We start from the raw sequence: 16,431 nt of genomic DNA, 5'->3' as shown, positions 1-16,431 counted from the left end.
CCCCCGTCGGAGGTTCGAGTCCTCCCTCGGGCATGGGTGTGTGTGTGTGTGTGTGTGTGTGTGTGTGTGTGTGTGTGTGTGTGTTGTCCTTAGCATAGGTTAGTCTTAGATTAAGTAGTGCGTAAGCTTAGGGACCAATGACCTTAGTAGTTTGGTCCCATAAGACCTTACCACAAATTTCCAAAAATCTTCAGACTCTGGCATCCAATCGATCGTACAGATGGTGAATGCTGTCCTGGAATACGTTATGCCACGCCCGTTCGACCTGTTCATGTAGTTCTATAAGAGTTGTTGGTTGCCAAGTCGCATGAGTCACTTGTCATAGCTCACACGTGCTCGTTTGCAAACAAGTCCTGAGATCGTGCTGGCTACGTCTTGCAGAGCATGTTGAGTTTCATGGGCAGTGTGTGGGCAAGCATTATCCTGTAAGAACAACACATCACCTTCGTGTTGCAATAACGACAAAAGAACGGTTCTAACAACATTCCGCGTGCCGAGCACTTGTTAGCGTCCCCTCCAGAAACTCCAAAGGTGAACGAGAGTTGTAGTTTATCGCACCCCAGACCATGAGACCTGGGGTGGGCCACTGTGTCTTGGACGAATGCACTCTTCGAAGCAGCGCTCACCAGGTATACGTCGTACGCGCAAATGACCATCACTTGCGTGCAGCAGAATCTGCTCTTATCACTGTAGACCGCGGCGCGGTATTCCATCTCCAAAGCGATGCTCTGAGCCGTTCACGTCGATGCTGTGGGGTAGTGGAAAACAGGCTGGAGGTGTGCGTGCCCGTAATCCCACTGCAAATAACCGGTTCGCTACAGTTTGTGTTGACACTTGAGCTAACAAGTTCTCTTATCTGCGCTGCGTACATGTACGGTCTGCCACTGCTGCCCTTACAGTACGACGATCCTGACGGGGCCTCTGCTTTATGGACTTCAAGAATCTTGTCTATGGCTGTGAGAATGTTCAAGTGACCACTGATACCAGCATCGTTGCGCCAGTGACGCAAACGTCCAACTTGTGTAGCAGTTCTCCGAAAGGACCATCCCGCCACTCGGAAGGCCACAATTTGACCCCTTTCAAACTCGCTCAATTGGTCTACTGGAAACATGAGTGCGTCTCCGTGGCACGACTGCCTGCTTGCTTCACACTTTTGTACCACGGTGGGCCTTCTGGCTGCGAGCATTTCTTATTAAAGGGTAGACACGGACGGCGCTCCGGTATCTATGACACTATGCTACGTGTTAGCCGACTTTGGAAACATTATCAGTACATCTTCTTTCCCCCATGTGGCATATGCTGTCACTAGATCAAAATCAACTTAGTCTTTACAGGTGTGCCAATTTTTTTCCTGCAGTATACTTTCGAATGAAGCAAACATAAAAAAATACATGTCACCTCCTTAAAACAACACACAGGTCTCTTTGAAGCACTGTAGATGGTGTAGCATGTGCCCGTCCGCCACTGACATAAGTCATGGCAGTGAAGCGGTGTATAGAGGGCATAATAAAAAGGTACGGCCAAACTTTCAGCAAACATTCCTCACACACAGAGAAATAAAATGTGTTACATGGACCTGCATCCGAAAACATTTTATTTTCATGTTTGACTTTATTTTCTACTTCACTTCATAATTACATTACAACGTCTGTAGGCATTATCAACCGATTATTTTCCTGTACTGTTCAGTAATCCAAGATATTATGTAACGTTTTTAGAATACGGAAACTTACGATACCTCTTTATTTTCAACTATAGTATTTTCGGGTATACAGTATCTTATTTATGTTCTTAGACATTTATACAATGTTTTACAGTTTGGCGAAGTTGTTCTGTACATAAGGTTACTTGAGTTTATGCATTGGGAGGGAATCCCAATTCAGTTCTACAAAGAGTACCCTATGGCACTGGCCCCTTACTTAGATTGCATTTATCGCGAATCTGTCACCCAGCGCGAAGTCCCAAGCGACTGTAAAAAAGCGCAGGTGACTCTCTTATGTAAGAAGGGTAAAGGAACGGACCCGCAGCATTGCAGACCAATATCCTTAACATCGGTTCGCTGAGAATACTTGAAGATATTCTCAGTTGGAATATAGTAAATTTCTTTTGAGGGAATAGCTTCTGTTCACAAATCAACACGGTTTTAGAAAGTATCACTTGCCTGAAAAGTCAGCTCGCCCTTTTCTCACATGATATACTACGATCTATGGATGAAGGGCAACAGGCGGATTCCAAATTCATAGATTTCCGGAAAACATTTGACACGGTGCCCCACTGCAGAGTGTTAATGAAGATACGAGCATACGGAGTAGGTTCCCAGATACGTGAGTGGCTGGTGGACTTCTTAAGTAATAGAATATAGTATGTAGTCCTCGACGGCGAGAGTGCTGGCGAGAAGTCTGGAGTTCTTGTTTGATTCTTCCTAACACAGGATCTTCATCCTGTAACCTAGGCAGTTGCCTGCATACCTGCAGGAACTTTTTTCTATAAGTATGATCTTTCATGATCAAGATTCTATACTCTGATGACTGTTCCAGTATTGCTGTCAATTCTGGCAGACCTTCCGGCAAACGTGATAGAGCATCGGGAATTACATTGTCACTACCCTTAATACCTTCGGAATTGGTATTCCTGGAGTGCAAGTACCCACCTAGTCAATCTATCATGCATCAGCTTACACATCAACAATAAATCGCAAAAGATTTTCACATTCTTCCCACACACATTGTACCAGAACTTTTTTCTGACCCACACAACTGCCAGTGCTTCGAGTTCAGTAACAGTGTATGAACGTTCAAAACTCGATAACACTCGACTTGCGAAACCAATTATTTTTATTTCCTTTCTTTCTTCCTTCTGCTCAATTTGGAACAAACAAACTACTACTCCGACAGCGGAAGAGTCTGTGGCAAGACAAAACTCCTTCGACAGATCAGGATGCGATAATAAGTTAGCATTCAGAAGGGCTTGTCGTATTTGCTCGAATGCTCGCTGACACTGGTCATTCCATATCCATGGTACATTTTTTCTCAGAAAGTTTAAAAGTGCATTGTTATTCAATAGCTGGTCGGGTATAAACAGTCAAAAAAGGACACTAGTCCTAAAAAGGCCTTCAGTTGTTTCTTAGTTCTTGGATGAGGAAAGTTCTCAATCGCTTTAATTTTCTTTCTATCAGGTACAATACCTGTGGGTGATATTATGTGTCCAAGAAATTTAATTCTCAATCTGCCAAACTTGGACTTCGCCAGGATTGCAGTTACATCTACTTCGGAAAATCGTTTGAGTACGTGTGTTAGCATATCAATGTGACTTTCCAAATCTAGAGTAGCTATTAACAGATCGTATACATATAATGTCGCACGGTGCAGTAAATATGGTCCCAACATTGTGTCAAGCGCTGCAATGAAAACTCCTGCGCATACATTTAACCTGAATGGCAAAACTTTAAACTGATAGCTTCTCCCAGAAAATACAAATGCTGTGTATTTTCTTGACGACTCAGTAAGTTGGATTTGCCAGTAGGACGATCGCAAATCAACAGAGGTCAAATATTTGACCCCAAAAAATTTCTGTATTTTTTCATCCGAATTCTCGGGCCGTGTTCTCACAGATACGATTATTTTATTGATGTCTCATACGTCAAGCACGAGACATATACTACCATCTGCCTTTGCTGATGCAACAAGCGGGTTGCTATATGGAGATAAGCACGGTTCAATTATCCCCCATTGCATCATTCTTCGTATCTCTTTCATTACTGTCTCCTTTTTGGACCATGGGACGGTGTAGTTGGCATGGCAAAATGTATCATGAGGTACTTCCTCAATATTATAAGTGTAGCCTTTTATATCACCTGGTTTCTCTGAGAACACATTCTCATAACTTACGAGCAGCTGAATTAATTCATTCTGTTGTGCCACTGAGAAATATTCTGATTCCATGACCTTCGTGTTTATCAGATTTCTTTTCTCTTCACTGTCTTCGGTAATAGATTCATTATAATGTTCTTTTCTTCCACGTAAGTCTGAGTACAAGTTCATAACCTGTAGGCCTTCAAATCTAACCTGAAAGCTACTGCAATATTTTCCGTGCATTTCTCGTGTTTGTAACACTGGCAATGTCACACGTTTACTCCCGTTCCTAATGGTCAATTCACCGCACAAAAGGTCGATATTTGCGTCCCTCTGGCGTAAAAATTCTATTCCCAGAATGCAAGCGACCATCAATCCTTTAACAACAAGGAACGAGCTTCTTATTGCTTCATTTCCTATAACAAATTTAACTTGCACCTGGTGCTTTATGATTTGGGACTGTGCACCAATTGCACGTGTCACTCGACAATTTTGTATGTGATTGTTTTGGCTTATGTACTTTTAAAGTTCTAAACTCAGGACGCTAGTTGACGCACCTGTGTCTACTATTATTTGAATGGGTGCACCGTATATTTCGGCTTGTAATACCGCTTGCACAACATCTTTATCTGTTTGTTTACATTTTTGAGGTACATTTACTAATTCCTCCTCTATTTTCATCCCGTCATTATACCTCAGCATACAGAGATTGTTATTGTCATTATAGAATGTACCCTCACTACACCATCTCACAGCCAACAACGGAGATTGGATTGCGGCTGTTTATAGGTTGGCGGGTGACAGACATTGGGTTGACGGTTATCTGTAACCTCCATTATAAAAAAAAAAAATGGTTCAAATGGCTCTGAGCACTATGGGACTTAACAGCTGTGGTCATCAGTCCCCTAGAACTTAGAACTACTTAAACCTAACTAACCTAAGGACATCACACACATCCATGCCCGAGGCAGGATTCGAACCTGCGACCGTAGCAGTCGCGCGGTTCCGGACTGCTCGCCTAGAACCGCGAGACCACCGCGGCCGGCCCTCCATTATCCTCACACTATAATTTTGGTTGTTGCTACTATGGTTGGGTTGGCTATCCAACCTCCCCGATGGTGGAGTTTGATATGTCGCGTTGTTCTGATTATGTGGCGGGCGGTTATAGCCTGCAGCCATGTTCTGTTGTGGACCTGAATTAGAATTCCATTGTGGCGCTGCATTTTGTTGCCACTGTGCTGGTGGTTCGTTATATCCGCGCCACTGGTTCCGGTTATTCCGCCATTGCGGATTACCGATACCATTGTAACCATTACTCACGCACCCGTCATGATGCGTTTTTCTGTTTTGATTAGTATAACCGTTATATTGTTTGGCCCACGATTCGGTTGTCCATATTCTTGTCTGTTCCCAGTACCGTTTGGTATTGGCTTATTATTACTGCATTTGTAATCAGCTTTCTGCTGATTCCACTTATTTTCACTTTTCATGTCCTCGATTAACAGATCCACGCCGGTAGCTGTGGCCGAGCGGTTCTAGACGCTTCAGTCTGCAACCGCGCGACCGCTACGGTCGCAGATTCGAATCCTCCCTCGGGCATGGATGTGTGTGATGTGCTTAGGTTAGTTAGGTTTAAGTAGTTCTAAGTTCTAGGAGACTGATGACCTCAGATGTTAAGTCCCATAGTGCTCAGAGCCATTTGAACCATTTTTGAACAAATCCACGGAGTCAACTATGTCCATGAATTGTTGAATGTCGTACTCGGGGACGTTGATCAAATATTTCCTAACACCACTTGGTAATTTCATCTTTATCATTCTGATCACATCACAATCAGACTTGGGTTCGTCCCAATACCTAGTCTTATTTATGTATTTTTCAAAATACTTGCGCAAAGTTTATAATTTCGGGTTGTACATTTCAGGGCTATATAGTTCTTTACGCAGTCTTTCTTATACACTGTCTGACGAAAATTTCTGCAAAAATGCACACTCGAATTGATGCATAGTGTGACATTTTTCAGATACAGCTGTTGCCCATAGTGGCGCGTCACCTTGTAAAAAAGAGACTACGAAGTGTATGCGTTGCCTTTCCGTCCAAACCCTGGGAAAAAAAACATTATGAATACTCTTGATAAAAACAACTGGGCGGACATTACGCTTCTCACTGTTGAAAGGTTGAAATGTTCGATGTTTGATCACATTATCCTCCTTCCGGTACTGTCCGTTTCGTTTCTTAATTCGTGTTGTGAACTACATGGTACTGCGTATTGTTCATGTCTGTTATTGACAGCTGGTTGTGTCAGCGCGTAAGAGTTTTGCACGCTGTTTATGTTGTAACGATCTGTACGCGGAGTCTGATTGACTGCCAGTCCCCCACTGTTTACCTGTTACTCTAGCTCAGATAGCCTTCGTGCGACATCTCGTTGCCAAATTGGTAACTCTGCTAAAAAAATGTCTCCGAGCACTATGGGACTTAACATCTGAGGTCATCAGTCCCATAGACTTAGAACTACTTAAACCTAACTAACCTAAGCACACCACACACATCCATGTCCGAGGCAGGATTCGAATCTGCGACAGTAGCGGTCGCGCGGTTCCAGACTGAAACGCCTAGAACCGCTCGGCCACATCGGCCGGCAACTGAGCCGACACACGTGACTTTATCTGAAATTACAATGAAATGAACACCCTTAGCTGCTTACAGGCGTTGACATATGTCAACGGGGACGAATGAAAATGTGTGCCCTGACCGAACTCGAACCAGGGACCTCCTGCTAACATGGCAGACGCTCTATCCATCTGAGCCACCGAGGACACAGAGGATAGCGCGACTGCAGGGATTTATCTCCGGCACGCCTCCCGCCAAACCCACATTCTCAACCTATTGTCCCGCACTACATTCGTAGTGTCCCCGCCTATTATACTCATTACTCGCGGCGCGTTGCCGATTCCCGTAAGAGTTGGGCATTGTTTGTGCATTCGCACAGAAGACGAAGAAGATGGTCAAGTGGCCGGTGAGCCTTAACTATATATATACTAAGATGGTATCTGTTCTTTCGGACAGATGAAAGAACAGATACCATCTTGGTATATATATATATAACTTTATCTGAGCTAGTTCGACTTGTATTGTGGCAGCGCTGGCGTCAGTGTTTACTTTCATAGATGTTAATCGGGGAAGTACTGGGCCCCATAGTGTCTGAAGAATAAAATAAAGTTGGTGATTAAAAGCAGTAAGCAGTAAAAGCAGTAAAATTGCTGTAACCGTTAAGGGGGGGGGGGGGGGGCACTAACTACCGAAAGCAAAATGCGTATGCTGCCGGTCAAACTTACGAAAAGCTGACACGCCCACATGTATTTGCCTCCAACTTAGTAGCTGACAACGTAAGGTACGAGTGTGTTGTCGAAGCGTGTGCTGTGGCTGTCATCCGGGTACTAAGACGACGACGGAAATTGAATTAACGTGGGCAACGCGGAAAACAGAAAGCGAGACGCTAGTGTTCTGCTGAGGACTTACGGTCACCACACAAACTGTTAGACTCGCCTCTCTGTATTACATAAAAGTGAACATGAGTAATCATAAATATAATAATGTTGCTAAGATGAACTAATTATTTTTGAAGCACTAAAACTTATTTCTGAATCATTAAAACAGTGTAGACATTAAATGGAGCAAATGACCTCCAAGTGGACCAGCAGTGGGAATAAACATGAATGTTAACATAAAAAAGCTGCAATAAGCTAACCTACTGATTAGATGTTGAGACGCGTAACTTCAAAAATTTAAATAGTCAAAATTGGCCAGTAAAACTCTGTGCCTTAACTCCGTTTGGTTACTGATAATTTTATCAGGGGACTGTCTTATGGACTTTGTTACATACAGGGTGTTACAAAAAGGTACGGCCAAACTTTCAGGAAACATTCCTCACACACAAATAAAGAAAAGATGTTATGTGGACATGTGTCCGGAAACGCTTAATTTCCATGTTAGAGCTCATTTTAGTGGCTTCATTCCAACGTGATCAACATGTGTGGGCTGACGAGAATCCGCACGCAATTGTGCAATCACGTCATCAACACAGATTTTCTGTGAACGTTTGGGCAGGCATTGTTGGTGATGTCTTGATTGGGCCCCATGTTCTTCCACCTACGCTCAATGGAGCACGTTATCATGATTTCATACGGGATACTCTACCTGTACTGCTAGAACATGTGCCTTTACAAGTACGACACAACATGTGGTTCATGCACGATGGAGCTCCTGCACATTTCAGTCGAAGTGTTGGTACGCTTCTCAACAACAGATTCGGTGACCGATGGATTGGTAGAGGCGGACCAATTCCATGGCCTCCACGCTCTCCTGATCTCAACCCTCTTGACTTTCATTTATGGGGGCATTTGAAAGCTCTTGTCTACGCAAGCCCGGTACCAAATGTAGAGACTCTTCGTGCTCGTATTGTGGACGGCTGTGATACAATACGCCATTCTCCAGGGCTGCATCAGCGCATCAGGGACTCCATGGTGAATGCATGTATCCTCGCTAACGGAGGACATTTTGAACATTTCCTGTAACAAAGTGTTTGAAGTCACGCTGGTACGTTCTGTTGCTGTGTGCTTCCATTCCATGAGTAATGTGATTTGAAGAGAAGTAATAAAATGAGCTCTAACATGGAAAGTAAGCGTTTCCGGACACATGTTCACATAACATATTTTCTTTCTTTGTGTGTGAGGAATGTTTCCTGAAAGTTTGGCCGTACCTTTTTGTAACACCCTGTATATTTCCTCAAGCACGTTTGAAACAGCGCCGTTTTTCTCTTTATGTAGTATCTAGAAGTTATTGTGGAGATCTGAAATAGAATGTTCGTTATTACGTAAGTTACATGTTAACGCGGATTTCGAACTGCACAAGTTGAAATGTTCTTTCAAGCGAAATTCTAAATCCCTACCTGTCTGCCCAAAGTAATTTTGAGAACAGTCATTACAGGAAATTGAATAAAACCCGGTGTTCTTACCTGGGTTCCTGATCGACTGTTCCTTGTGTTTGTAATTGGAACCTATATTCTGAGGAATAAAAAAACGCTGGATTCATGTTATTTTTTAAAAATGTTTACCTATTCTTTCTGAAAGGGGTCCGTAGTAGGGAATGCGGTGGTGGTTCTTGCTGTCCTGCCTAACAGGAGATAAAGTAGTAGAAAACGTGGAGCAGTTATTGCCAGAACTTGTCGTGTTCAGTACTTCCTTATTAATAATGTGAACAAAATTTATATCGTAACTTTTAGCTAGTACAGTACCTTGTGTGACCTGGTATTCCCGGTCGAAAGGGTTAGGGTGACTTGCTGGAGGCGGTAAAGCAGCGAACGAAAAGCAGCCTTTTTAGATATCATGGGATGGTTAGAAGAACGATGGAGCACCGCGTCAGTGGTTTACGGTTTACGGGCAATACCAAAAACAAAATGCGATTAAAAGGTCAAGGTAAGAGGGTGTGTCGTTAACACTGTGTTAGATTGTAAATTGTATACCAGACTGGTGCGAACTCAGGTGGTCCACCGCAAAACTCATTGGGGCTTTTAAACAGAAAGAGAAAGTCATCAACGTAACGAAACCAACGAAGGATTTTCGGACCCATCCGAGGCGATCTAGTGGGTAGCACAATTCAAATCAATTCAATTTACTGCTACGAATTAAAAACCTGTTACCTGGAAACTCTAAACACGTCGTACATAATCGTCAATCATAGTGACATGCGATGTTTTACATTATGTACGTAGTAGTAAATCATTTTAACGGTAGACATTGGTAATATTAATACAGAAATAAAACAGAACATTTGAAAAATAAGAATCAGTAAAGAAAAGCTTATTGGACAAAGAGTCAGGAGGACGACGCTACAAATGCGAGTCCAACCATCATGACTTACAATTCAGGGAAATATTTCTGAACGGCAGCCGCATTATGGCATTGAAATGAATCAGTGATGCGATATGAATAGTTGTGCCGTACCGGATTCGAACCCGGATGCTCCGCTTCTCTACAACTGTTGCGTTAACCATCTCAACCATCGGGACCCAGATTCCCAGCTTGCCATACTCGTACACCAATATGGCGTCTCTGTCCATACACCCATGTACCCCTCGATCGCAGCGCAACCTGTATTCCATACTCCGCAACCCACCGTACGGTGCGTGGCGGAGGATGCCTTGTACCACTGCTGGTCATTTCCTTTCCTGTTCCACTCGCAATAGAACGACGGAAAAACGACTATCTATATGCCTCCGTATGAGCCCTAAATTCTCGTATCTTATCTACATGGTCCTTACGCGCAATGTTGGCGTCAGTAGAATCGTTCGGCAGTCAGCTTCAGGCGCTGGTTCTCGAAATTTACTCAATAGTGTTTCTCGAAGAGAACGTCGTCTTCCCTCTAGTGATTCCCACTTGCGTTCCTGAATCATCTTCGAAATACTTACACGTTGTTCAAACCTGTTGTTGTTGTGGTCTTCAGTCCTGAGACTGGTTTGATGCAGCTCTCCATTCTACCTTATCCTGTGCAAGCTTCTTCATCTCCCAGTACTTACTGCAACCTACATCCTTCTGAATCTGCTTAGTGTATTCATCTCTTGGTCTCCCTCTACGATTTTTACCCTCCACGCTGCCCTCCAATGCTAAATTTGTGATCCCTTCATGTCTCAGAACATGTCCTATTAACCGGTCACTTCTTTTTGTCGAGTTGTGCCACATACTCCTCTTCTCCCCAATTCTATTCAATACTTCTTCATTAGTTATGTGATCTACCCATCTAATCATCAGCATTCTTCTGTAGCACCACATTTCGAAAGCTTCTATTCTCTTCTTGTCCAAACTATTTATCGTCCATGTTTCACTTCCATACATGGCTACACTCCATACAAATACTTTCAGAAACGACTTCCTGACACTTAAATCTATACTAGATGTTAACAAATTTCTCTTCTTCATAAACGATTTCCTTTTCATTGCCAGTTTACATTTTATATCTTCTCTACTTCGACCATCGTCAGTTATTTTGCTCCCCAAATAGCAAAACTCCTTTACTACTTTAAGTGTCTCATTTACTAATCTAATTCCCTCAGCATGACCCGACTTAATTCGACTACATTCCATTATCCTCGTTTTGATTTTGTTGATGTTCACCTTACATCCTCCTTTCAAGACACTGTCCATTCCGTTCAACTGCTCTTCCAAGTCTTTTGCAGTCTCTGATAGAATTACAATGTCATCGGCGAACCTCAAAGTTTTTATTTCTTCTCCATGGATTTTCATACCTACTCCGAATTTTTCTTTTGTTTCCTTTACTGCTTGCTCAATATACAGATTGAATAACATCGAGGAGAGGCTACAACCCTGTCCCACTCCCTTCCCAACCACTGCCTCCCTTTCATGCCCCTCGACTCTTATAACTGCCATCTGGTTTCTGTACAAATTGTAAATAGCCTTTCGCTCCCTTATTTTACCCCTGCCACCTTAGGAATTTGAAAGAGAGTATTCCAGTCAACCTTGTCGAAAGCTTTCTCTAAGTCTACAAATGCTAGAAACGTAGGTTTGCCTTTCCTTAATCTTTCTTCTAAGATAAGCCGTAAGGTCAGTATTGCCTCACGTGTTCTAACATTTCTACGGACTCCAAACTGATCTTCCCCGAGGTCGGCTTCTACTAGTTTTTTCCATTCGTCTGTAAAGAATTCGTGTTAGCATTTTGCTGCTGTGACTTATTAAACTGATAGTTCGGTAATTTTCACATCTGTCAACACCTGCTTTCTTTGGGATTGGGATTATTATATTCTTCTTGAAGTCTGAGGGTATTTCGCATGTCTCATACATTTTGCTCACCAGATGGTAGAGTTTTGTCAGGACTGGCTCTCCCAAGGCCGTCAGTAGTTCTAATGGAATGTTGTCTACTCCCGGGGCCTTGTTTCGACTCAGGTCTTTCAGTGCTCTGTCAAACTCTTCACGCAGTATCGTATCTCCCATTTCATCTTCATCTACATCCTCTTCCATTTCCATAATATTGTCCTCAAGTACATCGCCCTTGTATAGACCCTCTATATACTACTTCCACCTTTCTGCTTTCCCTTCTTTGCTTAGAACTGGGTTTCCATCTGAGCTCTTGATATTCATACAAGTGGTTCTCTTTCCTCCAAAGGTCTCTTTAATTTTCCTGCAGGCAGTATCTATCTTACCCCTAGTGAGATAAGCCTCTACATCCTTACATTTGTTCATCCCTGCTTAGCCATTTTGCACTTCCTGTCAATCTCATTTTTGAGACGTCTGTATTCCTTTTTGCCTGCTTCATTTACTGCATTTTTATATTTTCTCCTTTCATCAATTAAGTTAAATATTTCTTCTGTTACCCAAGGAGTTCTACTACCCCTCGTCTTTTTACCTACTTGATCCTCTGCTGCCTTCACTACTTCATCCCTCAGAGCTACCCATTCTTCTTCTACTGTACTTCTTTCCCCCATTCCTGTCAATTCAAACCTACCGGTAACAAATATCGCAGCCCGCCTGTGAATTGCTTCGATGTCTTCTTTCAATCCGACGTGGTACGGATCCCAAACACTCGAACATTACTCAAGAATAGACCGCACCAGCGTCATACGTATATGCGGTCTGCTCTACCGGTCAACCAGTCTTTACTAAAATTCTCCCAAGAAACCGAAGCTGACTGCTCGCCTTCTCTACCACAATCTTCACATGATCTTTCCATTTCATATCTCTTTTACGCCCAGATATTTAAACGACTTGACTGTGTTAAGCAGGACATTAGTAATACGGTATCCGAACATTACAGGTTTGTTCTTCCTACTTATCCGCTTTACCTTAAATTTTTCCACATTTAGAGCTAGCTGCCATTCATCACATCAACTAGAAATTTTGTCCACGTAAGTCGTCTTGTGCCTTCCTACGTCATTCAAGTTCGACACCTGACCGAACACCACGGAATCTTCAACAAACAACCCCAGATTGTTGCCCACCCTCTCCGCCAAATCATTTATGTATACAGAGAACGCCGGCCAGAGTGGCCGAGCGGTTCTAGGCGCTACAGTCTGGAACCGCCCGACCGCTACGGTCGCAGGTTCGAATCCTGCCTCGGGCATGGATGTGTGTGGTGTCCTTAGGTTAGTTAGGTTTAAGTAGTTCTAATTTCTAGGGACTGATGACCTCAGAAGTTAAGTCCCATAGTGCTCAGAGCCATTCGAACCATTTATACAGAGAACAACAGTGATCCTATCAAATTTCCCTGGGGCGCTCCTGACGATACCCTTGTCTGTCGAGCCACTCACATATCTCTGAAATTATTCCATACGCTCGCAACTTCGTCAACAGCCTTCAATGGGGCACCGTGTCAAATGCTTTCCGAAAATTTAAAAATATGAAATCTTGCTGTCGCCCTTCATCCATAGTTCGCAGTATATCATGCGAGAAAAAGGCAAGCTGAGTTTCGCATGACTCATGGACATAAGCTCCTCAGTCTGAAGAAAGTTTAATATATACGAACTGAGAATATGTTCACGGGTTCTGTAGCAAACCTAAGCTAGGTATATTGGTCTGAATTCTGCGGGTCCATTCTTTTACCCTTCTTATACACTGGAGTCACCCGCGCTTTTTTCAAGTCACTTGGGACTTCGTACGATTCACGATAATTACAGGCTAGGTAATGAGCCACTGAGTACTCTTTGTAAAACCGAACTGAGATTTCATCCGGACCTGCTGATTTATTTGCTTTCAAATCTTTCAGTTGTTTCTCTATACCAGGGATGCTTATTACTATGTCTTCCACACAACAGTCTGTCCGATGGTCAAACGGTGAGACATTTGAACGAATCCCCTGTGTGAACGATTTCTTGAACGTCAAATTTAAAACTTCGGCTTTCGTTTTGCTATTTTCAACCACCACACCAAACAGGTCAACAAAGGACTGAATGGAAGCCTTAGACCCGATTAGAGATTTTACGTAGTACCAGAATTTTCTCGGGTTCTCTGGTACATCTTTTGCTAAGGTGTGACGGTGGTAGTTGTTGTGTGCTTCGCGCATAGATCTTTTCACAGAAGCAGGAGTCTGTACTAACCTTCGCTTGTCGTCTTTTGTGCGTTTTCTTTTGAACAGTGTGTGCAACAGCCTCTGCTTCCTCAGCATCTTCCGAATTTTGTTATTAAACCATGGCGGATATTTTCCATTCTTTATCCATTTACTAGGCACAAAACTCTTCAGACCTCGCTTTACAATCTGCTTAAATTTTGCCCATAATTCCTCTACATCGATCCTAGTGGAACTAAGTGATATCAGTTACTACAATGGTTCCTTTGAAACGGCACGACCGGGATTTCATTCCCCATCATTGAAACAATCCGAGCTTGTGCTCCATCTCTAATGACCTCGTTGTCGATGGCACGTTAAACCCTAATTCCTTACTTTTCGGATCCATGTTCGTGATATGAACTTTTTGCGCTGTTTTGATGTTAAGAACTATTCTCTAAAGTTTCTGACACAAGATTTTGTACACCCCGTATTGTAGAGGTGAAATATTATAATATGTGGTATGTGGCTGAGAACACTTGCATGCTCACTTCCTAACATGAAACACACTTTTCTGTGGCACGTAACGACAAATCTGCCAATACTGTTGCAGCTGCTGAACGCAGGGTACTCCTACTACGCAGTGCTGCAGAACTTCAACGGTCGTTGACTCGTAGCAACGGTATGGCAACGCATTACGGAAGACGGATCACTGTCTTGGGAGCTTACATCGCTTCTTGCTGCTGTGCTTCTCTTCCCAGCATTCTTACGTCGACAGATACTGGTCTTGTATTTTGGAGGAGTGTGGTTAAAATATACGTCCTGTCAACTATATTTAAATGTTTATTGTTTCATGTAATAGATTTAAGAAAGTGCCAGGATGTTTCAGTTAAGAAAGAAATGACAGATTTCCTTCATTCGTAATCCTTACTCAACCACAAATCTTTTCGTTGTCAACGGCAGTTTCAAATCTAATGTCCCTTCCTACGTGCAGACAGATGGCTAGCATCTGGTTAATGTCAGTTAGCTGCAGTATTCAAGGCGCGCAGCTTGTATCAAATGGCTCTGAGCATATGGGACTTAACATCTGAGATCACCAGTCCCATAGAACTTACAACTACTTAAACCTAACTAACCTAAGGACATCACACACATCCATGCCCGAGGCAGGATTCGAACCTGCGACCGTAGCGGTCCCGCGGTTCCAAACTGAAGCGCCTACAACCACAACGGCCGGCAGCTTGTATCAGATCTCGAAAAACAGCTGTGAGTATATCTGTTCCTTAGCTCTATTCAGTCTCTCTGTATAAGTTAAAGTAAGTGACTGTAATAAGGAATCGACCTCTAAAATTAATGTTTAGTTTTGGCTGATGTAACAATGCAACTCAAATAAATGCTTTCATATCATGATTATATCAGTTCTTGTGTTTCGTCTATGTGGGATATCGTGAACATCGTTAAAAAAATTAACGTCATCTCACACTTGCTAAAACAGTCGCCATAGTTTCGATGCCGTTGCTGAGACAATCTTCAGGAACTGTGAAAATTAATCCCGATAGTAAGACATTATTTGAAAAAAAAAAAAAAAAACCTTCAACAGTGGCACGTACAGATTCCCGGCTCTAGCCAACATTGCTTGATGCAGTACCAGTTCATCGCTGCATTTAAAGATAGGCACATACACTCCATTGTTCCATCGACTACACAATAGATTCGAAATCGATGAGCCTCGAGATTTCAAACTGACTACACTGTTTAGTTGTGGGGACGCACATCATAGACATCCGCAATGGAGGGGGTTTAGGGAGCAGTCCTGAATGGGACAAGAGACATCTGACACTACAACTTTTAATTCACTGCAGAATTCTCAAAGATTTCTATAAATGGTTGTCTGTATACCTATTCAGTCACAGATTTCGTGGTCTTCATAATCACTATATACGAGGGATCGTCATAAAGTTTTAATTATCACCTCAAAATTATAAAGTTAGATTATTATTGTTTTTGTCTGCTTCCAGGTACATGTATGGAGACTTATTGCACGCAGAAATTCCAGCGTCACAGTAATGCAGCTCTCTAACATACCATGAGGTGACAAAAGTCATGAAATACCTCCTAATATCGTGTCGGACCTCCTTTTGCCCAGTGTAGTGATGAAACTCGACGTTGCATGGACTCAACAAGTCGCTGGAAGTCCCCTGAAGGCTTACTGAGTCATGCTGCCTCTGTAACCGACCATAACTGCGAAATTGTTGCCAGTGCAGGATTCTATATACGGACTGACGTCTCGATTATGTCCCATAAATGTTCGGTTGGTGGCCAAATCATTCGCTCGAAATATCCAGAACGTTCTTCGAACCAATCAGGAACAATTGTGGCCCACTGACATGGCGCATTGTCATACATAAAAATTCCATTGTTGTTTGGCTGCAAATGGTCTCCACGTAGCCGATGTTAAGCATTTCTAGTCAGCGACTGGTTCAGTTGGACCAGGGGATCCAGTCTTTTCTATGTAAACAGAGCCCGCCCC

The 16,431-nt window shown here is 42.9% G+C and overlaps 1 protein-coding gene across 1 annotated transcript in view; it reads left to right on the top strand.

The window, feature by feature from the left end:
- Positions 1-14,582, top strand: part of LOC126189037 (odorant receptor Or2-like) — a 73,753-nt gene extending 59,171 nt beyond the window's left edge. Inside the window, exon 5 of the mRNA XM_049930887.1 lies at positions 14,515-14,582. Coding sequence (XP_049786844.1) covers positions 14,515-14,571 — 57 coding nt within the window. The 3' untranslated portion in view covers positions 14,572-14,582. The remainder of the gene's footprint in view (positions 1-14,514) is intronic.
- Positions 14,583-16,431: the final 1,849 nt, after the last annotated feature.

This window comes from Schistocerca cancellata, chromosome 5, assembly GCF_023864275.1.
Source record: "Schistocerca cancellata isolate TAMUIC-IGC-003103 chromosome 5, iqSchCanc2.1, whole genome shotgun sequence".
Lineage (NCBI taxonomy): Eukaryota > Metazoa > Arthropoda > Insecta > Orthoptera > Acrididae > Schistocerca > Schistocerca cancellata.
The sequence above is the reverse complement of the archived record's forward strand: the minus strand, read 5'-3'. Positions and strand labels throughout refer to the sequence as shown.